Source organism: Urocampus carinirostris, chromosome 6, assembly GCF_059441175.1.
Source record: "Urocampus carinirostris isolate Australia breed hairy pipefish chromosome 6, RoL_Ucar_1.0, whole genome shotgun sequence".
Classification (NCBI taxonomy): domain Eukaryota; kingdom Metazoa; phylum Chordata; class Actinopteri; order Syngnathiformes; family Syngnathidae; genus Urocampus; species Urocampus carinirostris.
In genome coordinates, this window is record NC_142354.1 from 30,803,478 (window position 1) to 30,827,410 (window position 23,933).

At 38.0% G+C, this 23,933-nt stretch overlaps 1 protein-coding gene across 1 annotated transcript in view; it reads right to left on the reverse strand.

The window, feature by feature from the left end:
- suclg2 (succinate-CoA ligase GDP-forming subunit beta) overlaps positions 1 to 15,164 on the reverse strand; it is a 104,327-nt gene extending 89,163 nt beyond the window's left edge. The window contains exon 1 of the mRNA XM_088337222.1: positions 15,010 to 15,164. Within this exon, the coding sequence (XP_088193348.1) occupies positions 15,010 to 15,093 (84 nt within the window). The 5' untranslated portion in view covers positions 15,094 to 15,164. The remainder of the gene's footprint in view (positions 1 to 15,009) is intronic.
- Between the last annotated feature and the right edge of the window lie 8,769 nt (positions 15,165 to 23,933).

The window sequence follows — 23,933 nt, forward strand, 5'->3', positions numbered from 1 at the left end:
CTCGTAATGAGGCTTTAAAGTCGGGTTGAGCACTAGGACGGCTCTTGAGCTATTTGCACCATCAGCAGACACAGGCCCTGTCAGCTCCAGCTGCGGTCGCTATTAAAAAGAGATTGAATTTTAAATGTGATGGAAAGACAAAGGCACGCCGGAGTTAAGATTCCCCATAGCACTGCTGAGCGTGAACGGAAACAAAAATTGCCAGGGACATTCTGGCAGATATGTAAATGAAGATTCGTTTTGTCTATTTCTTCATCAATTAAACTAGAACTCGGAAATATAACATCAGAATTTGACTAACCGGGCAACGTGTGTGATTTGCCACTTTATTATTGAAATTGAGGTAACAAAAATAGAACGTGGACTTCTAAAATGACGGACCCTAATCCGTCAGGGTAGATAACCACACTCAAGTCTAAAAGTGAATGAACATTGATGTTCCGCTGGGAGTTGTTCTGCGTGTTCTCATGTATTCCCTTTTAACGTACCACAGTACGTGTCTTTAAAAATGAGGCTGGAAAATTCATGACAATTGCAACAGTAGAACATTGTGAAAGTATTAAAAGTAGCATACGAGTTAAAAAAAGGTGATTTTGCACTCAAATACATCATACCTTTTTTAATGAAATCTCATTTTGATCAGAAATATTTTGGCCGAAAATACTCAAGGCATTACTTTTGGGATAATTCAGCTGAAAACAACTTTGAGGACATTGCCAGATAACGCCTCGTTGGCCAAAAATGTTGCTCATCTTGACACTAGTCATTTTTCTTATTTACTGTATTTTCAATTAATTTCTCCTCAAAAGTGTAAAAAAAAGATCAATAACACGTTTTATACACAGTAATTGCTGGGTGAATGACTGCAGAGAACCTTACAGAGAGTCATCAACACAGCCCAGAACATTTTCTGTGCTCTCTACCCTGTCTTTTTAGATACAGTACAGTATGCTCATTTTATAGCAACAACGTCCCTACGGTATCATATAATGACGTTCACATGGCAATATTCACTGTATTTTAGCTGGTTATAGTTTTATTGTCTGTAATACTGTTAAATATGTATAGAATTGAAAACCTATCTAAAATCTGCTGCAGACAATAGGCATTGTTTTCATGTTTCTTCTTTTTCTATTTTCGTCCACAAAATAATATAGTTCTAGTCAGTAGGCGGCAGGGCTGTCACGTACCAGGATACCAAGATTTCAATATTCATTGTGGTACAAGCATGTTGTTTCTTCCGATCAAAAGAGAAAAATGTGGAGGATGGGAGAGCTTCCAATAGATTTAGATATTTTGTTCAAAAAAGATAATCCATTTTCAATTAAGTGAAAAAATTAACACAAAGATACACTTTTCAAATGCACACGTTTTTATTATTATTATTTTTTAATTATATTCATGTCTGTCTCCATCAATGAATGTAACATAACAATTTATGTACTAAAAAGTGCATGAATACCAAGTGCATAGAAACAAGTCGTACAAAATGCAGTAATTGACATAGTAAGCAATTAGTTCTGGTATCTTCTTTAACCCTTCTACCATAACGCCGAAAATATTGAACATCTAAAAGTACAATTGAGCATATTTCCAATCCCAAAAGAATCAAAACCAACCACAAATGTTACGCCCGTACTCAACTGAAATTGAATGATAGTTTAATTGTGCATTTGTCATATCAGTATGAGTTCAAATAACTAAAATAGTGTATCATAAATTATGAAATCATATTAAATATGTACAATGGCCGTTTGCCTTGTTAACAAGGCATGGACAGATGGCAAAATCCCATTTGTGAGCAGCAAAGCCTCTCCTTTTGTCGCCATTCCAGCTGTGCAAAGAGAGATTGAGAGCAGATGCACTGTGATCGCGCATCAGGATATATGACGATTATATACCAGAAACAAGGCTAATTATTATTACTCGATTTCTATTATGTTAAAAGACTATAGAATGAGACCAATGTTTTTATTCAGCAGCAACTCACCAAGTGCAACCCACACAAACATGAAGCCATCAGTTTAGTTCTTCTAGCAGTGTCTTTTAACAAGCTACAGTATGTTTACTTTTCAAATATCAGTAATTTCATATTTCTTGTCGAAGTATGAAGAAAATTTTACCAGCCTGGGGGACATACGAAAAAAAAAAAAAAGATTTCACAGAGCTTTCTTCATTGGTTAAAGAAATCGAGGAGGTAGTATCCCCCAAAAATGTTCCACTAATACAACTAAATAAGATCTTGATTTTAATCTCACTTTCTGTTCCATGTCTATATGATTTTTGAAACATTTCTGTGTATCCAAAACACATGCGCTACATGTTTTGTTTCATTTAAAAAAGAATAATAATACAATTTAAAAATCCCTTACAAATAACCTAGAGCAGTTTTCTCAACTGGTGGGTCGAGACCCAAAAGTGGGTCGCGTCCCCATTCTCAGGGGGTTGTGGGCCTTGGCAACATAATGCTTGGAAAACAAAAAAAATAACTGATCAGCTAAAGGGGTGCCTGCAATCATGGAGTCATCACCATCCCTCCCAAGCCTTTAGGGCACAATAAAAATCGCTGGTGGAGATTCACATTACCACTCCAATGTACCAGTACCCAAACACAATTTTTCTTGAGTAGTCGCTAACAAAAATAGTGTTTTTCTCAAGAAGGGTTATGCCATAAAGATTAGCTTGGTAATTAAGGCTACTGTTTGGTCAATGGACTTGCCATTGTTAGTTCTTTTTCCTTCTGCTTTGTAGGAATAATTTCCAGTCACACTATTCAATAAAGTGACACTTTGAGGTCAAATACTTTTAAAAATGACCTTTTAGCCTCATTTTTGTATTTATACTACTGTATGTGGTATATTTATGAACATTGACTAAACATTTTGATTTAATGGTGGTTTGGTGACATTTGTTGACCCTGGAACAGATAAATCCCATTTCCCTTTTCAATCGGAAAACGGGTTTTGATTTACAAGGGTTTCATTATACAGCGTCACTGCTGGAACCATTTATGTTCGTAAGTAGAGGTACCATTGTATCTGTCTGTCCAACACTGGAATTTATGCAATATTCTGATCTGAATACGACTATTCCATGCTTGGTAAACATAGTGCTTGCCTCCAATTTAAAGCTATAGCCACCGTTTCCTAGTGTAAAAAGATTGGAAGGAAAACACGAGCAACAAAGGTGTCTGAATGAGACTTGGTCCTGAATATCTTAAGCAGAAGGGCGGAGAGCCCTCTGCTTGCAACAGCGCTTGCAGGAACTTCAAACGACGGGCAGCTTCTTGCTTTGTCTCAGCTAGAGAACACATTTACATTTCCTCCCCGCGAGGGACAAAGTTAGCCCGTAACAAGATTTGAATACTGCTTTACCAAGGGTAATAGGCATTTCTGTTACGAGCGAGGTGCTTAGGGCTGTTCAATAATTTATATGAGCATTAGTAACTGTTGGGGAGCTCAAAAACTTGGAATCTCAACATATTGTATGTTACAGTAAAACACACAAAAAATAAAATAAAAAGTATGCTGTGCGTTCCATAACAGATCTTGCCTGAGGGGACTCTATTCCATAAGACATTATATTAAAGTCATAGACCATTTTAAGTTCAAGGAGAACATACTTGCTTCTGTCGCAGGATGACAATTTATCAGCCAGACAGTATCATTTTTAAGCAATAAATCTAGTGACGGTCGTGCTGATACACAACTGTACACATTGTTATACACCAATATGTCTAGCGCATGTGGCATTAAAAAAGAATGACGATCAAGGAAGTGATTTATTTTCCCCAGACTACAAGCATTATAAAATTCCCATGCGAGTACTTATGTGTTGTTTAAGACGTTAAGTCTGCAGGGTCTGGCACTAAAAAAAAAAAAATACACAAAAAATAAACAAAACAACAGGAATTTAGATCAAGATTTTTTCCCTGCTGATCCCCCGGGATACAGCAACCCCGCCTTAAGACATGTTCAATCTACAGTGTGGAATACGATTTTTTTTGAGGGCTTTTTCCCCACTTATGAAATCAGCAAAAATGTTGGCAATATATAAAATGCTGGTCTGCTTTTGGTTTGTGTGCAGGCATAAAAGTGTTGGTATGCTATTGGCTGAACTACCTCCCATAATGCCTTTTATCTTTCCTCATTCAGTTCAGAATCGTGCGCTTCGTAAAGACTTTGTAAGTTGGTGATACAAGACTGTATTTTTTTGTGCTGTATTAAGTTGTTATGGATCCCAAGGCTTGAGGCAATGAAAAGATGGTAAACAAGAACATGATAACCATGTAAACAGAGTTAGTAATGATCGAGAAATACATAGAAGGCATACAGATCACTACCTCGTTAAGTTGCACTATTTTGTCACGTTAATGTTTTTATCTGGGGAACTGGGGGTTAAAGAATCATCTACACACGCTAACATAGGTTTCTATCCCCTGCCATATGGCAATTTCAATTTGCGATCCCTACCCCAGAACATAATAGTCATATCCCTGGGATCTGGTGTATTTGAGAAGATGGCAAGGTCTGACACTCAACAACAAGAATTTGGATCACTCATTATTTTGTTCCTTTTTCTTTACTTAACTACAGTTTTAAAGTCATGCATTGCCTTGCAGACTCGGCTGTTAGCTTTCCTCGAGTATGGCACTTTTGAAAAAGACTACACATAACAGAGCCTTATTAACGATGCTAATTACTTAAATACCTGTAGAGATTTAAGAGTCAGGTTTTTCATTGTTAAGCCTCCCTGGTGGAGATTAGACCTGCACTGGTAGGATGCAAATCTTTTCGATCTAAATCCAGAAGGCCATGCTCTATTGCTCCTGCCTCAGCTCATCTGTACTATTTACAGGTCTTTTGCAGACAGATGCCATTTTTCTCTATACCCTGATGGTTTGCATATGACTTTTGTTGTCGACAGGCAAGGACACACGACGGCACAACGGAAGGAGGAAGGCAATGCTTGCAAACACTGAATACGGTACCTTTGGTTTTAATGATTAGAGATGCACCCAAAACAAAAACAAAAAAAAAACATGTGAAACGCTTAGCTGAAAAATTGAAACAAAACCAAACACAGGAATAATAATATAAATAATAATAATTTAAAAAACATCTATATCATACAGACACAAGGTAGGTACTCAGACACAAACTGATACAGAAAACACTGCAACATAACCAAGTTAATTGTAATTTATGTAAAGTTATGATAAAAAAAAAAAAAAGCTTGTAACTGCTGCACTTCACTCATTAAATGCATTTTTTGTCATTTTGACTCATTTTTTGGAAACTTTAGTCCTGTAGCTTTGTAGGCATTTTTTTTGACACTCATGGACAATGCTTTTGAAAACATATGTATATGTTAGGGCAATGAATGAGTTAAACGTTTATCTCCCTTTTTAAGTAAACATTTGGGGGCATTTTCAATTTTAACGCTCAGGAGAGTAAAAAGTGACGAGAAAACAGGTTAAGGAGGGAAGTATGATGATAATGCAAAAAAATGAGTCACACTCGGATAATTGCCAAATTAATAATAACAGTAAAATAAACTACTACTTGTTGCATGTAGTTTAGCACTAGCCAATTGCCATAGAGGATGAATGGACTGGATATCACATACCAAACTACATGTTTACATATTAAGAAGGCTCAACTGTTATAAGTTAGCTCTTTAGTGTTAGCAGGTAAACAATAGTCAAAGCACGTTTAGCAGCCACTAAAAAAGTGAGAGCAGAGGGACACACAAACCTCCGAGAAATTGTCTAGTTGGTATGATGTAGGCGCAGCTTCGGTTTTGAGGGTGCGCTCCATTTTCTTCTTTCTCATGTGCAAAATAAAAAATGAGCAGCCGTGTACACTAACTCAGCCCCAAGTGAAAGTTAGCTTCGAACGGCTCACTTCACTTTTTACTTTATGTCATCAGGACCTCCTTATTTCGTCACACTTTTTTTGTTTTTACAAGCAAGGAATGACTATATTTGCATTTTTTGTTTTCGTCTAAACATTTATTGGTAAAGAAAATATAATGCATACAAAAAAAATACTGTTTTAAAAAAATACTGCAATATCTTTCACCTAAAAGCAGATAGCTAAAGTTAGGCTTTTCTTTTCTCGTTGTAGCGATAATAAAGGAGATTTTGATTCTGACAGTTGTAGTGTAAAAAATACATATGGAAAATACACCACAGAAAGAAACATCAGCCATCAACACCAATTAGGGCAAGTCAAATTTGAAGTATTTCTGTTTAGCGCATTAATGAGGCATACAACTGCTACATGACTGACTTTAAGTGGAATTATGCTTATTAGTCACTCTTTTATTGATGCCAAAGATCAGCATCAACCTTTCCCCATTTAATTTTCAGTATCACCTCACCAACAGCTAACTTCAAATAGTCTTTGCAAGTCATAAAGGACAAGTTAGCAGCTGCCTCATTACCAGAACAACAATTTGTCAATAATTTTAATTTTCCTCTGCACCGTGTAATTTTAAGGCTGTGCTCAACCATACGAGAAGACAAGATTCAGTTCACTTTATTTCCGCCCCACGGGGTTCGCTAAACGTACGTACAAGAGTTCAGAATGTGAACAGGAACCAAGCAATTAACCGTGTTAATATCGTGTGCATTAGAAAAAGCTGCCGTAGGAACATTTTGGTTGATTTAATCTGCAGCATTTTTTCCACACCAATTAGAAAGTGTCATTGCAAAGGGGTTAAGGTCAGTGCATGACAAATAACGAGAATGTTAACCTCATCAGACTTTTCAGCGGATAAACATGGTAGTCAAGGATAAAACAAAATGGAAAAACGGAAAAGTACTTAATTGATTTGAAGTTGAGGATCTGAAATTCCCTGTAGTTTAAATAGCCAAATCCTCACCATAGCAACCATGCAGAGGGCTGCCATAAAGAAATATCCCGGTTTTGTCTCAATTCGAAATAATCACTGCAAGTGCTACTAACATTGAGTAATCTGAGTTGGAACACACAGAAACAGGTTTTTATTCTTGCACGATTTTTTTTTTAATCAAATGTTTGCAAATGAGTGTAGCATGGGCATCTTAGCTGGAAAACAGGTCCAAAACTGGCCATTTGTTGACTACCAGTTCCCAGACCTAAAACTTTGCATTCATGTATTTTACTTTGGCCAATTCTTAGACACTGTGAAAGAATTGCAAACGTTTGACATCTTTTTGTAAAAGTCAATCCATGATTGTGCACACTTGCGCGTAATTGCGCATGAAAATGGATTCCTGGTTGCATTTGCAAACTGTTATTTTAGGCTCCCATTTTAATACAGATTTTTTTCATTTGGCGGGCGGCACAGCGGGTGATGGGTTAGCGCATCCGCAGTTACAAGTTCTGGGATCAAATCCAGCTACCAGCCTTCCTGTGCAGAGTTTGCTTGTTCTCCCCGTGCTTGTGTAGGTTTCCTCCCATATTCCAAAACAATGCATGTCAGGTTAATTGGCTGGTCCGAATTGCCCCTGGGTGTAAATGAGCGATTTAGTTCAATGTCCCTGTGTGCCCTGCGACTGGCTGGCAACCAGTTCAGGGTGTCCCCTGCCCACTGCCCAAAGACAGCTCGGATGAGCTCTAGCACCCCCACGGCACTACTGAGGATAAGCTGTGCAGGTAATGGAGGATGAAGAGGAGGAATTTCATTGGCTAACCAATGTGTCAATCCACATCTGAATGGGTCATTTTCAATACAGGCCCTCACAGGTTGTCACAAGCTAAAGACCGTGAAATAAGCTTGCAATTGGCCAAAAGTGGTATCAATCGAAAGGTCAGAGAATAACGGATATACCGGAGGTCATTTGACTAGTCGATTTATTTTAAAAAACGGGAGTTTTGGAACCAAAGAGATGGATTACTACAATGATTTATCAAACGAATCAGGACTGCTTTTAGGTGCTATTTTGTTTATCTGTCGACATTATTGTGTGTTTTGAAGTAAATATTTTACACTGATAGATTCACTGGACTCTCGTGAATATAAACAGACCATGTTTGTGGAGAATCGTATCACGAGTGGAATATTGCAAGACATTTGGGTTTTCGGGTATCTTGTTTTAGACTGATTGTGATGTTTCTGTCATGACTATATTTTGAAATGGTCATAATTTTTTGATTCACAAAAAAATAAAGCTTCCTGATGTCATGTGGCATGATACATTTTAGTAACTGGTGATATCGTGAGGACACAACTTTGTTTACCAACAGTCAGACAGCTTGCCGACCGGCCATCAGAGTGTTAAAGAGGGTTCCTAAATTCTAATACATACAAAGAAAATAGTAAATGTTTTTTGTATTCTCTCTCTCATATATATATATATATATATATATATATATATATATATAAAATATCATTGGTATATTCAAATTATTTTACCAGATAATGCATTTTGTAGACAGTGTCTTGTCTGACTTCCTGAGTGGTGACATCATGTAAAGACCCTAGCACACTTGCAAGCCAGTCGTTATATTGTTTTACGTGTTAATTAGTCGAAAAGGTTTTGAGTGTTTTAAGCCAAGTTTTGGTAGTTTTTGTGGAGAATGGCTAGGTGTTGTGTTGTAGGTGGATGTAGCAATAGCACAACAAATCTCGAGCAGCCAGAATGGGGCGAACTGGAAAAAATAACACACAGAGAGCTAACATGGGCTAAACCAGCCGTGACACAATAGGCTAGCTGGCTGCTATAGAGGACGAACCTGGACCGTTCGGCGAAACCAGGCGGGAAGCTGGCTAACCGAAAGCATGCAGTAAGCAGAAAGGGTAACCGCAAGCCACGGCAGCAACAAACAAGCAGGGGGAGAAAATAATGATACAGGCAGGCTTGTCAGTTAGCTGACTGTTAACTTGGTTAAGCTATGCCAAACAAAACTGAAAGCCTTTGGGAGTCCGCACGCTAACGGGGAGCTATCTGGACAATATTAAAATAATGGCAAAGACATGCGGCGAATACCAAGAGAGGAAAAGTCACAAGCACATACCTAAAATGACATCTACATCTCTCTTTTTTCCAGTTTGAATAAGCTACAGATTTTCAGTGACCGTAAACAGACCATAGAACACAAATGAATGGATGAATACAAGGAGGGCTGACATTCAAGTCAATGCATAAAAGAAGAAATACGATATTTTATCTTTGAAACGTAGTCCTCCAAAGACTGAAGAACCCGTCCCTGCTACGGAATATTGCTATGACATTTTGTGATCACTCAGTGAATGTCAGGACTCGCTACAAGTCTGCTGAGAGAAAAATTCTTGCACAGATTGGGTGTTACTTTATTGTCAGCCTAATTTGAATTGTGCGAGGGAGGTTCAGTTAGATAGTTTTGGAAAAAAAATGGCAGAACTGTGGCACAAATCCTGGAAACACTGAATTGCTAGAAGTGCTGTCGCATCGGAATTATTTCTGGAAGTGCTTTGTAGGGGCTTTTACTGTTCGTAGCAACCTGTCTATAACTCCTAAATATGACCTCCCAGAAAAACAATCAATTATATTCAGATTAAATACAGTATCTACAAAGTGTGCTGTGTGCCATATAACATGTTGGGCCCTATAACGCAGTACGCCCTGAGTGTGTGTTGTTGTTATAAGGCCTTTTATAACGATGCGCTTTATGGTCATGAACATACGGTAACCTCAAAATCAAATTAGGCCTTAGCTCCAAAATGAGTGTGCAAATGTATTGAAAGAAGTGATATAATGTGAGCTCCGGTGTGACCTTAACAGATTCGAATTGTAGATTTACACTCATGTCTGCCCAAGCAACACAATTAAGAGCAATGCAACGCAACAGAACACGACGTTAATAATGATAATGATGTTGTGTCAATCATTACATAAGATGTAATAACGAAGACACCCATTTAAATCAAAAACTCATTTTTAAGACTGTAAATAGCTCCAGAATGTAAGACCTAATAGGCTGATAATAGATCATTACGTAAAAAACATGTGTATGCATAAAAATTACCTGTATTAAATCGTGTGTTTTATAACAATTACTTAGACACATTTAAATATTTTTAAGAAAACATTATACATTTGAAAATATCTATTTGGATCTGCTGTCCTCACTGAAGTATCCCGACAGCTAGTGGAAGACGAGCAACAACAAAAATAATTTGCAAATGGCCGTTCAAAAGTTGGCGTCTGAGCTGCGGTCAAAATTCTGTGTTTTTATTTAACAATTAACATATTGGCAAAAAAAAGTTCCAATATCACTCTACATGTTTCTCAAAGTCGGATCAGTGACCTCACACTGCCACAAATATTTGTGAACCAAACATTATTTAAACAGACCATGCCTAACAATCTTAACAAGTTCACATTACAAAATAATCAATCTTTAAAATATTCTATAGAAAGAAGTTAATCAGTTAAATTAATTCAAAAAAGGGGGGAAGGTGATAAAATTTAGGGTGGTTATAAGCAGTGCTGTAAGAGTTACTTAAAAAAAGTAATTAGTTAATTTCTAGTTGCTTCAGCGCTATATTTTGTATGAAATGTATGTTTAAGGTTTATACAAGTATGTTTAAGGCCTGTAAAAGTAACCTGTAATGTTTTGTACTAAAAAGTAAACATTTCATAAAATAATATGCTCTATAAAGATAAATAAATTTGAGTTTAATTTACTTTTGGAAGATAAGCTTCAAGAGGTCCTCCTCCATGTTAGAGAGTGGCCGAAAAAAAGCGATCTAATCATTTTCTCAACCGCATCAAGCTTTCTTATTCCACTTTTGTTTCAAAACAAACAGCTCCCCTCTTCTTTACACTTTACACCAACCATATTGAATGGATACATGAGATATTAAACAATAAAAATGTAAAAATTCTTAGCGCGCTGCAGATGGTATAGACATGGACAGTATAGAATGTTTACACACGAACTAGGCTGAGGAAGCGACATTTTTTACTTCCGGGTGGAAGCTGGTGACCTTTCACAGCGCCACCGCATGCCGGTAGCGGCGGAAAGAAGCACTACAGTAATGTCCTGTACTCGGAAAAAGGTGCACAATACAAAATAGAACTTACAGCAATGTCCGGATATTTTTCGACAAAAATGTCTGTATTTACCGTTTTACGCAAGTCGAATGGTTGTAAGTAGGGGAGCGTCTGTATCTATATTTATATCTATCCAATTAAAAAATTGTATAAACTTTTTAATGAAAAGCATTTCATTACCGCTTTCATCATTGTTTGAAATTTAACCAGCATGTTTGTACAATTAACATGTTAATCACAAGAGGGCACTTAAAGACCAATCCGTATGTTTTTAAGGCAGTTACCATGTACAGTTTTATTCATTTGTGAATATGCATTTCCAATTGAATTCACAGTATTTTCCGGAATATAACGGTATACTTTCAAACTTCTAGCCAATTTAGATGTTTTAGGTGTGCCTTATAGTTCTGAAAACATAGTACATTCAATTAAAGCGTGAAGTTGTAAAATCCTTTGCTATTATGTGTTCCATGAATTGTTTGTCAGGCCTATCGTACCGGAGTGTTAATCGCCACTTGAAAATCTCATCTAAGCATTAATCTGGAATCGTGCACCTGAGAAGCGGTCATCGGGATATTGTGTCAGTCAAAGCACATTCATGTGCATACATGCGTGTGTTCATTGCGGAGGTGTCGAAGTGGGTGGCGGTGCCGCAGTCTTGCGTGAGATTAAGTACAGAAGCAGTTAGGTAGCAGGAGGGAATCGGGTCGTCCCCAGAGTGCCGTTGACGATAATTACTGTCGAGAGTGAGTCTCGCGAGACGGTAGGGCAGATGCCTGCATGGCTCCCCCCCGACCATATGCTGCTTTCTCATTGAGGGCGTGCATGGTAGCAGTCGGGATGTTCGCCTAGTGTCAAGGCCTCAATATCCTCAACATATGACAGCCCGACAACAGGGATAATAAAACGAGTGAGTGACGGAGCTTTGATGTCGTTTTAAAATGTCCTCAAAGGAACATGAGTGTAAATGTAAGCAACATGAAACACCGCATCCTCCGGGCTTCTCAAGAGCATCCATTTATAAACAGTGGCAACAAGCAGGTGCACTGGCACTTTGTCAACAGCATCATTTGCCCACTCGCCAACAACTTTAAAGGTCCAAAATTCAGCCTTTTTCTAAGCTATTTAAGATATTAAAAAAGAAAAAAAAATCGTCAGAAGTGAAAGAATTTCCCCCAGGAAGGATAGTGGCTGTATTGAACTCACAAGTTCTAGATCATTAGGCAGGTTTGCTAACATCTCATCTCATCTCATCTCATTAGCCGTACCGCTTATCCTCATTAGGGTCGCGGGGGGGCTGGAGCCCATGCCAGCCATCTTCGGGCAGTGGGCAGGGGACACCCTGAACTGGTTGCCAGCCAATCGCAGGGCACACGGGGACAGACAACTCATTCGCTCATTCACACCTAGGGACAATTAGGACCGACCAATTCACCTGAAATGCATGTTTTTTGGAATGTGGGAGGAAACCGTAGTGCCCGGAGGAAACCCACGCAAGCACGGGGAGAACATACAAACTCCGCACAAAAAGTCTGGAGCTGGATTTGAACCCACGACAGGTTCCCATGACATGAACTGTGCCGCACAAGCGCTAACCACTGCGCCGCCGTGCTGCCCCTGTTTGCTAACATATTACCAGCAATGATCAAACAGTAATTAAAAATAATAGTAGTGCTACGATTAAGGAGTAATCCCCCACTGTATCAGTTTACTTTTCCCGGATTCGCTGCTTTGCGGATTTTCATCATGCATTGTGTTCTGCATTCTGATTGGCTAAACAGGCGGCCATCACTTTTTCTGCCTGTGCATCAATAACGTTGCGGTTGAAGCTAAACACAAAGCTTAAATGACCTACATTACGTACACACAAATCATTTTCATTTTTGAGTGTCTAAAAGCAACCATGTTAAAAAAACGCTCTGGATGCACAAAAACACCAAAAGACAGAGAAAAATTATTTCTATCACCGACAAGGGAAACACATTTTTACGCCTCATTTTTGTTTTACCCATAACGTCAACATGATGGCAAAGTAGGATAGTCTCCTGAAATTATTGCAATGATAATAGTTAATTGGTTTTGACTTTTGCGGGCGCTTTTTGAAATACAACCCCCGTGAAAAATGAGAGGGATTACTATCAGTAATCATTCACACTTGACATTTGAGTTAAACTGTTTCTGAGTAATATGCTTAACAATGTACATTAACTTGTGGCCAATTGGGACTTTAGAGAAATAAATAAAATAAAGAAATTGAGCTGGTCATTGCCAGAATAATAAAATCTGAACAATTACAATTTTAACTAAAGAACACACCCAACACATGTGTTTAAGTTTTTTTCATTGAAAATACTTTTTTAGACAAAAAAGAAAATATTTTAGATATGTTTCACGCAAGCCCAAAAGTCATTCCTTGTGGGTAGAAATCATAAATAAAATAAATGTGACAATAAATTACAATTTTATGCCTTTATTTAACATCTAATAACTACTGTTTAAAATCGGCATCAATTTTGAGTCATTAAAGAAATAGTTAAATTACTACGCAATTTGAGATTCATTTTTCCACACCATTGTTTCGCGCAAATGTGCACAATCATTGATTGACTCATAGAGAGATAAATAAATCATGTACAACTCTTTCACAATGTCTAAAAAATGGCCAAAGTAAAATACACACTTGCATAGATTTTAGTGTTATAAACTGATCGACTCCGAATGGCCACTTTTGGAAACGCCGAAATCTACCCCTAGAAAAATGTGTAAGTACAATGTTTAGTTTTTCAGGATGTGATCAATTTTGACAAGGTACCAGGTAAGACTTCAAGCCAGGTAAGATGCCCAAGCTAAACTCATCCTCAGGCAATTAATTGCCAAGCAAAATTCAGGTGGATAAAAAAACATTCTATTTCTGTCCGTTCCAAATGAGATTAGTCAATGGTAGTAGCACTTGCGGTGATTATTTCAGTTAGGGACAATACCTCAGAGTGCTACTTTTTAAAAGAGACCAAAACCGTCCATATTTTCCAAATGGTTTAAGAATAGCATTTAATTTACTTTGGTTACGTCATACATTGGGATTGTCGGCACGTTTTATAGGAACATAAAGGGGTTATTATTTCATTTAATTAAAAGCAACTTGTTTTCCCTCTAACTTCTATGTTCTAATCTTTATATGGCCACTTTAGGGCAGTCCAAAATGCATAAAATAAAAAAAATCATAATATTGTTAAATGATCATAAGAATAAAAACAAAAACAAAAAAAAAATATATATATATATATCATAAAATGGCCTTTATCGGCATTTACAACAAGATAAGAAGTGGTACTCCAAGAAAAAAGTGGAATAAAATAGAATGTTTAATGTACTCGTTATGGTTTTATTTCTATGAAACAAATTAAAATGATTCTAATAAAGAGTGAGAAAGCAAAAATATATTGCTAACCCATCCAAGTTACAGTTTCAATGCCCAGACAGGTATAAACAGTGCAAATGTGTCGTTCAATGTAACAAAATCAGTCAACAATTGGTCAAAGTACAAATTTTGACCGTTACACTGGTCTTATCTGCAACTTTGCATTAGGTTCTTGTGGCTGCTGTCTTCTCTCAATTTAATTCTGCTCCATTCCTCACAATGAAATGACAATGTCAATTACTTTAATGAAAGAGGCACCTTTAGTAAAATATTTTAAAGAATGACAGATGATAACCCGCATGAAACAGATGTCATTTGTCATGACTTGACTTGTGCTTTTAGATGTACTTGTGGGAAAACAGTGATCTAATTTAACAGTAACATATAGCACGCCCAAAAAGACACACAAATAAAACAGTATACTATGTCAACAAAACTGCCACTGTCAACTTGACTCGCTAACATGCTAACAGGGTAGCAACAAAGCGTTTATTTAAGTGGAAATAAATCGAATTTGTTGAAAAAGTGCACCCGTGCATTCCGTGGAGGAGAGCGAAGAGAGTACCTTAAGTTTGTTGAGAAACAGATGCTTTGACGTGGCTGCTCGAAGTCCTCTAGTTGCAGCACGGGTTGCCATGGATGCCGCCATATTGGAAGTTGCGAATGAGTGACGTCACAGCCACGTGCTCACCCCACACGCAACAGACACAGCAGGGGGCGGTGCTTGGATAGAAGTTTATCAGTAAAACAGAATAAATTAAAATCACACGAAAAATAACGAATGAGAAAGTGAAAATACTAAATAACAATTATGATATAATTATTTAATGTGTTTATTATTTCGTGTTGAAAAAAAATGAGTAAGGTTTCTCTGAGATATAATATAGTCAAGTCACATCACATTTATTTATCACTAAAAGTATTAATGGGCTGCACAGACCAAAAAAACAGCATCCGCTGATCTGAAACGTATATGAGGGCAAGGAAACCTCCAAAAAACTCCACATAAGGAAAATTAAGGAACCTTGATAACAGTTGAAATTATTTTATGTTTTATGTTATTTTATGTTTTCTCGACAAAGCAGATTCAGGGGGCTGGCTTCGATGTGCGTACATTTGGTCATTTGAAACAGAAAGTTACTTTCAGAGTTACGCACTACTTCTGGGTGGCAATAATCTAGGGGTAACTGAATTATTTTTTAAATGTAATAAGTAGTTCTGTGACTAATTACTGTTTTTCAGTAACACGCCCAAAACTGTTAGTGATTGAGGAACATTTCACGGTTCACAGTTCAGGGATCCCTAACCACTCGGGTCATAGGCGCACCACTTCCTTTGCTGTGTTTTTGGCAAGTACAGCGTGGCAGTGCCCTCCCTCTCTAGGCTTTTTTTTGGATCCACCACATGAAACAGATAGTACCGGTTTTCCATTTTAACCAGTATCAGGAGAAGCCCCCTGGTTATGACTCAGAAAGTGCACCTTCATCATTGTTCTTCAGTGGGGCAAATTACCTACAGCTTGTTTCTTTTGCAACTTCTGGGGTTTCATGCCTTCTGTTTGTCACCTGTGTGTGAACCTGAACTAAAATTTCATTCATCCAGCCTGAAGGGATGCCCGCGTCATCGTGGGCTGCCCGGAGTCAGCTGCCAGATGCAGAGGGGTTGTCATGGTGCCGCTGCAGAGCATTTCTCTCCGCCGCATCTGCACGAGAATCACTTCGGTCCAAGCAAGGTCGAAAAAAGGTCACTTTTGGTCTCCAAGGCCCAAGCAGCAGACTGTGTGGGAAGCGCGTCCTGGCTCATCTCCGTCTCCAACGAGCTGGAGTTAGTTTCTCCCCCAAGAGGTGCTGTCATGGGCAGGAAATGTGAAGAGAAAGACACTTCTCTCCAAACAATGGCTGACACAGGACTGTAAGGACATGTTTAAGAGACAGATTTGGAGCAGCAAAAACAAAACATCAATTATTTAGAAATGGCTTGAGAGGATTATTAACACATCTTGCAGTGTGTATGTGTTGGAAACAAATAGTCTCAAGTTGTGAAATCACACTACTGGTGTATCCTCAACCGGCTTTTGTAAACACACTACAAACGTTAAATGTGTTGTTTTAAATAAATAAATGCAGCAGAGAGGAGGCTCGCAAAAGGAAGATGAGTTGTTTAACTAAAGGAGCATTTTATATGTGAGAGATTTGTTACACTTGGTCTGTTCCCTTTTATGATTGAATTGTTTTTTTTTTCAAATATAATTTCAACACACAATTACTGTTTTCTGACAACTATTTGTCTGTTATTCAAATGTTTTTATTTCAAACACATTTTTGAAAAAGAAACAGAAATCATTGGTTATAATTACTATAGTAATGAAAATCGATATATTATATCTCAAGGATTGTTTTGGACCAATAAGGTGGCATAAAATATGGAAATAATTATTTCTAAAAATAAAAAGTATTATTTCGTTTATTGACACATTTTCCGAAACTTCCCAAAATAGATACAGGACCCAATCGCGTGACGGACTCACACAAGCCTTTATTTTACGCGAAATATGGAGTCATGCACGTTAGGCAGCTGGTCTGGTGTGGAAAGACGGGAAGACAGAGACCAACGAGAGCCATAACAATGAAAATAAACAGGATAAACTACACGGGAACAAAAACTGGAGAAACTCATAAACAGGACAAAAACAGACTGAAACAAAACTGGAACCCGAAATTAAACAGGACACAAATAAACGGGAAACCATACCGGACATGGAATACCAACAGGAAAGGAGTCAAAAGTCTGAACCCACGTCTTGTGGGGCAGAAGTTGGTTTGGGAGAAAATAATAAACGGGACAAAAACAGACGGAAAACTAAACTGGAACCCGAAATTAAACACGACAACAATAAACGGGAATAATACCGGACTGGAGATATCACAGGAAAACAGGACCAGGTCAGAACCCACGTCTTGTGGTGCAAAGTTCATTTGACGAGCTGACCCTGAAGCAAGAGAGTGCTGAGCTTTATATAAACAGAAAGTAAATCTCTCAACGAGCCACAGCTGGCACCACACGGGCGGGGCCAATTGGGCACCATGGCTACCGTGACACACAGGGGCACGGCCAATTGGGCACCATGGCAACCATGACCATTTCCAAAGTTACATTGGTATATACTCCGTAAAATATAATGTTAAAATATAAAATATTGGAAATAAAAGATTTGATGTCCATCAAATAATTTCCCACAAAGTTTTGTTTCAATATAAGCAGAATACTTAAATGTATAAGTAAGTGTATATGGATAAAATCTAACTAACAACCTGCTTAATTCATGTCAACCCGTACGACCACGGCCGGCATCTGCGATTTTTATTTCAATATCTGGCACTGCGAAGCAGCCTGGTAACATGTTCAACAATTCTGGCAGCCAGGCAGCACAGAAATCTACCGCTACACTAAAGATTTAAGGATAATACTGATGATAAGCAATAATTTTGGAAATTATCCGGAACTGTAATCCACGAGGTACCAAAAGGATTAATATATTATAAAAAGATGAGTGATTGTCCAGTATCTACATTTTTTAAGATCAAATACACATGACTGTTTCAAGTTTCAGTATCTTTAGGAAAACATTTTTATTGGGATCCATTTTCATTTTTTTCTTAGTTCTTTTTTTCTAGGGGGTAGAAAAGTGAATTTAACATATTAAATAGAGTAGTAAAATAATGGCTTTAACTTTTTTTTTTTAATTATTTAGCCTATCACTATTTATTAAGCTATTTTTCAATTTCAGAACTTGAGACTACGACCATTTTATCTGCATGGGGCATTATTTGTTCAGCGATAAAATATAATTATGCAAAACCCAAGTGTGTTACTTAGACAACCGATCAATATTTTTATCATATCAAACCGTATGCTTGGTAATTTGGTTATGATTTACTGCCACAAAATAAGAGCCCGTACAAATCCTGTGTAATAAGCATAGTTGCACATGCCACCAGTGGGAACATTAGTGTCAACCACTGTGTATGTTATGAAAATTAACTTATTACATATTTAAGATGATACTATGTGCCATTAGAATGATGGAGGCACACATATAAGACATAGCATAAAACTTCTTATCAGGTGACGGCATTGCTGGAAATGGAATGCGTAGGGGAACGAGGAAGGGGAAAAGCAAGAACATTAGGCATCCAAACACAACTCAACATAAAAATGATTGAACGACACAAAATCCAATTCCGAGGCCTAATCATAGCAATGCTAAAGGGGAGTGAAAAGCAGGAGCTGAGGTGGAACAGCGTGTCCGATGAGATTATCGGAGCGCACATCAACATCCATCTCGGCCCGTGTCGCGGACGAAATAGAAATTGCGTGCTTCGTTTAGAAATCCTCAGAACGGTGACAAATCAGACAAAGTATTTTCCTGCCAAGGGTCAACTTATAGAGATCTCAGATTCGAATTAATTTACTGAGAATGTTGTGTTCTTCAAACAACATTGAACTTCCATCCATCCAGTTATTTTTCTGAACTACTTATCCTTGCAGGGGTCGCTGGGCAACCTCATACTTAATAACCCAAAACCCAAAAAGTCGTGCTGGACTTCTGGAGGAAAACCACGGCACCGGTTCACTTATTGTCAAAAAAGACTGTGTGGAAAGAGTCCACTCTTTCAAATACCTGGGATTGCATATCTCAGATGGCCTTACTTGGTCTGCCCACACTATTTTGTTAGAGTGTTCAGGAAATAAAACATCTGGAACAGAAGCTGCTGGTGTCCCTCTGGAATCATCAACACAGCTTGGAAAATCACTGCTACTCTCTGTCCAGTTTGAGGGACATTACTGTCTCTTACTACCACCTGTTATTATTACCAAAGTCATCACCGCCCTTGACAAGTACACAAGATTGTGTAAATGTATAACCTGCTATGTATAGAAAATTGTATATTAAATTCTTTTTTTCTTATTTTTGCACAATGTTGCTGCTAATGTTATTGCGCTATTTTCTAAAGTAGATATAAAACCTAGGCCAATCTACAATTACCACACAGTAAATATTGCCTATTTATCCTAACATTCTTTTTTTTGTAATTTATTTTCTTTAAAGCAACAGTGTATTATTCTTTACTTTCTAGTGGTAAAAAAACGGTATCCATAAAAAAACACAATATTGATTTAAAATAAAATACATGATCTTTAAAATAATAAAATAAAGTCAAAATACATAATACATCATATTAACATGCATTTATCTTAAATACTCGTAGGTCAAGAAATTTGCTTTTTTCTAAATAAAATGAGGAGGGTGCTAAAATAATTGTCGTCATCTTGCTGTTACGGGTACCTAAAAACCTCGCAAAAAGCGCAGGAAGCAATTGGTGAAAAAAGTAGAGTTTGGACACTTTGAGTCTCTGTAGTTTGTATTATTCCTTGTCCTACTTAACCCTTATTTTCGGTTGCACCACACAATAAAGCAGCATCTAGTGGTCAAAGAATACACACTATCTTTTATCCTGGAATGCAAAGTCGAATCATGTTTTAAACTATGTAGACTACGTTGTAATCAATAGCAATTAAGACATTTCTATCGTAATCTTTTCTATTCAAATAATACACACACACTGTCCCTTCAAGTCTATTATTTGACGTTCCTCCTGGAGTGCCAAGTCGAATCTTTTTGTACACAATGTACATTATGCTGTATTCAATGGCAATAATGACTCTCTTCTATCATTATCGACGGGCAAAGAGGGAAGGTACCTTTTGGATTACAAAATCCTTCTGTCTGTGTTTCTTCAACAAACCATTGTGGAATTCAATTGTATTACTCTCACTTGGTTCATTCCAAGGCATGTTTGCGATTGTTTTGACTCGCATTTAACGCGAGACATGACAGCGAAACGGAGGGGGTCTTACATGACAGTTCATGGCTGACATCACCTGCTGATGTGAGAGCCCACCACCGCGATCTTTGAACCGTTCAAGTATGGCGCTCGAGGCGATGCGGCGGGGGGCTGATTTCATTCTCGTTTGAAGCTTTCGTTGGAGGATTTCAAAATCGTCGTGGGCTATAAAGTCTGCGCTACAATCCCATAAGCACATTTTAAAAATGATGTCCGAATCCGTGCTCCCTCAAGAACTTTAAATGGAACATGATGACTTTTGAGGTGTTAAGTAAGTAAAGATGGACTGTAATCCTCCATTTATCGTGGTTAATGTGGAGTAAAACCTGCAAAGCAGCCCACAGATTTTTAAAATGCACTCTCCTGGCTCCCCCTGGCAGCAATAGTTGACCAGGGATAACGGATCGCGGCTGCATGGGTACTCCTCAGATTAGGAAGGAAGAACAGAACATAAATTTGCCCTTTCAGCCCGCGCTTTCAGGATTATTTAGTAAACTGGAAAAAATGGATTGCTGCCAATACCTTAAAATGTATTTTAGGCAGGCCATATTGGCAAGCTTCAGTGACCCGAACTGAAAAAAAAAAAAAAAAAAAAAAACCTCTGCCCTGCTCTGAGCAATAGTTGACCAGCGATAATGTATCACAGCCACAACTGACCATTTCCTTTTCGGTGCAAAGAACGGGAAAAAAAACCTCAACGCATGAAGCAAATATCCCTCCTTTCTGCCCCCGCTTTAAGCAATGGTTAACAGGGGATAATGGATTGTGGTAAAAACAATGCAGTTCAGTTAAGGCAAGCCACAATCGAACTAACAGCAAAAAAGTGCTTTTTTCAGGGATAATGAATCGGCCACCACCATCCATTTCTTTATAGGTGGCCCAGAATGGCATGCATCCAGACCAAAGTGCCTCCAGCCAGTTCTCACACAGAGTAGAATGGGATTGGTGATAACTGATTGGGCCACACGAGTGCAGTTCAGCTTAGGCGGCTATAGAGTAGCAGCAAAGAAAAGAGTTCCCGGGCTTGACAAAAGTGCGCTCTGCCAATTCCTCCTCTCAGCAATATGTGATAAGTTATAATAGTTCTCATATGCACGAGTGCAGTTAACTTTTTTATTGACAGAACAGCAAAAAGAGTGGCCAGGCCTGACAAAAATACCCTCTGCCGGACAACAATATGTGATAGTAGACCAGATGCCGCGTTATGGTCATGTTAATGTCCTTCAAAATTTGTTAATAAAAAGCCTCTAGCGCAGCAAATCCAAAAAGAGTTGATGTGCATAATGCCTCTCCTCTCGCTTGCGTAAATCAATCTTGGGTATGTGTTGTCTTTGGTGTTCTGGACTGAACAACACCCAAGAAAAAGGGCTTTGCAGCGTGCTTTCCTCTGCTATTCTACTGTTTTGAACCATGTTTGCACTTTATGTGTCTGACTAAACTGATTTGGTTATTTTGTAAATCAAAATGTTTTTCAGTCCTTCTCATTGAGGCTATGATTCATTTCACTTTAGTAGGGACTATCTGTCAGGGGTGTGATGTGTTTTTTTTTCTTTTTACAGTTCTCTTATTCAAAGTAATCCAATACATATGTTAAATTCAAAATGGAAAGATTAGATTGGGTTGGATTTGTTCTTCTCGAATCATTGATTTTTCAAACTTTGTCATGTGAATGTCAAACATTTGGTCCACAGACCAAAACCAGCTTGACACAAGTCTGGCGTGGAAAGGAAGAAATAATAGCAGTTTTCTTTGTAAAATTCAATTGTTATTCTGGTCGCTACCAGGAATACTGACCAATACTTAAGGGCCATTTAGAAGTTTTCCCTGATTTAGGATATACAGTGGAACCTCGGTTCTAGACCATAATCCGTTCCAGAACCCTGTTCGAAAACCGATTTGTTCGATCACCGAAATCATTTTTCCCATTAAAAATAATGTAAATCGTTTTAATCCGTTCTATCACCCTGAATGTTTACCTTGAATGTTTAACGTAAACATAAAGCTAACCCAGGCTAATCGTACGTTTGCGTTATCGTAATCTTCGGTACGAAAGATCACGCTAACATGAACGTATAAAAATAAAAAAATCAGGACGTTTACAAGTCATTTAGCACCCGGGTCTCCACAACAAGTGGTGAGCGGTTCATTGGAAAGGGAGCTCCGTTCCAACACCCTGAATGTTGGGCTCCGTTCCAACACCCTGAATGTTTGCCTTGAATGTTCAATCTAAACATAAAGCTAACCCAGGCTAATCGTACGTTCGCGTTATCGTAATCTTCTGTATGAAAGATTACGCTAACATGAACGTGTAAAAATTTAAAAAAAGGATAAAGAAAATAATTATGAATAGGATTTATTACCTTTGTGGTGGTCAGCAGAAGGCGCAGGTGGACGGTTGGGATTTCATTTATGAAAATCATCAAGTTTTTCAACCTCTTCCAAAACTTGCGGCCGTTGCTTGCTTATAGCACTCACTCCCTTAGCCAGATCAATAGATTTCACAGCCTCCTTATTCTTTAGTATCGTACTGATCGTAAATTTAGCCATGCTGTATTCCCTAGCAAGATCAGACACTAGCACACCTCCTTCATATTTTGCTATTATTTCTTCTTAAATGCAAAAGTTGTACGCACTACTTTTCCTTTTTCACCTGTAGCAACTTTGCTGCTTGCACTGACTTTCTTCGGAGGCATAATAAGGGGCTAAAACACCCATACGCCGCTCAGCATGGCACCCTAGCGTACGCACTCACGCATTACCGCCGTTCGAACTCCGATTTTTTGACCGAACAGCGAAGCAATAATTTCTCTAAATTTTTGGTCGGACTCTGATTTGTTCGAACTGAGAGGCGTTCGAAAACCGAGGTTCCACTGTAATGCAAACATCTTGTGCTGTGTTATTATTTTATTATTTTACAGAATGTAAGATTTTAGAGAAAAAAATACTTGTTTGATGAGAGTTCTATAGTATTAACAATTCATTGCCACTCACAAGATGTATTTTAAAAGGACCAGCAGGGGATGAGTTAATTATAGAATTCTCTAACCGGATTAGCATGTACGTTGGGTTCAAAAGTTGAAAATCTCTTTTATTTCAATTAAATGAGAATCAGTGCATATCCTGAAATGCTAATGACTTTGACTATAAAAAAATCATTCTCTTATCTTGTCTCCTGCGGGTACAAGAACAAAACTCACAATAAAGCTGATCCTGATACCATTCTAGTACAAACGGAAATCCATTAGGTCATCATCAATGCCCTAACCTTCCAGAACGCTCCGTTGTTCGTAATGCCCCTTTGAGTGTCTGCCAGCTCTCCTGGAGCAAGATCATATTTCACATTTTTATTGAAAAACGTGTACATTTGAGTTTATAATCACAACTGCATCATGCCAGAAGCCCATTTTTCTCTTTTGCTTTTCTGATTTATGTTCCACTAATCTTTCTTCCTGCGCTTGTATAGCGCTTTAGCTCGTGGCAGCCAGGAATATCTGAAAGCTTTGATAAAACGAAAGACTATTGTGAGTGCACAATATTTTCAGTTCTCTCTTTGCACCTAAACCTGGGACCCAAATCTAGTGTT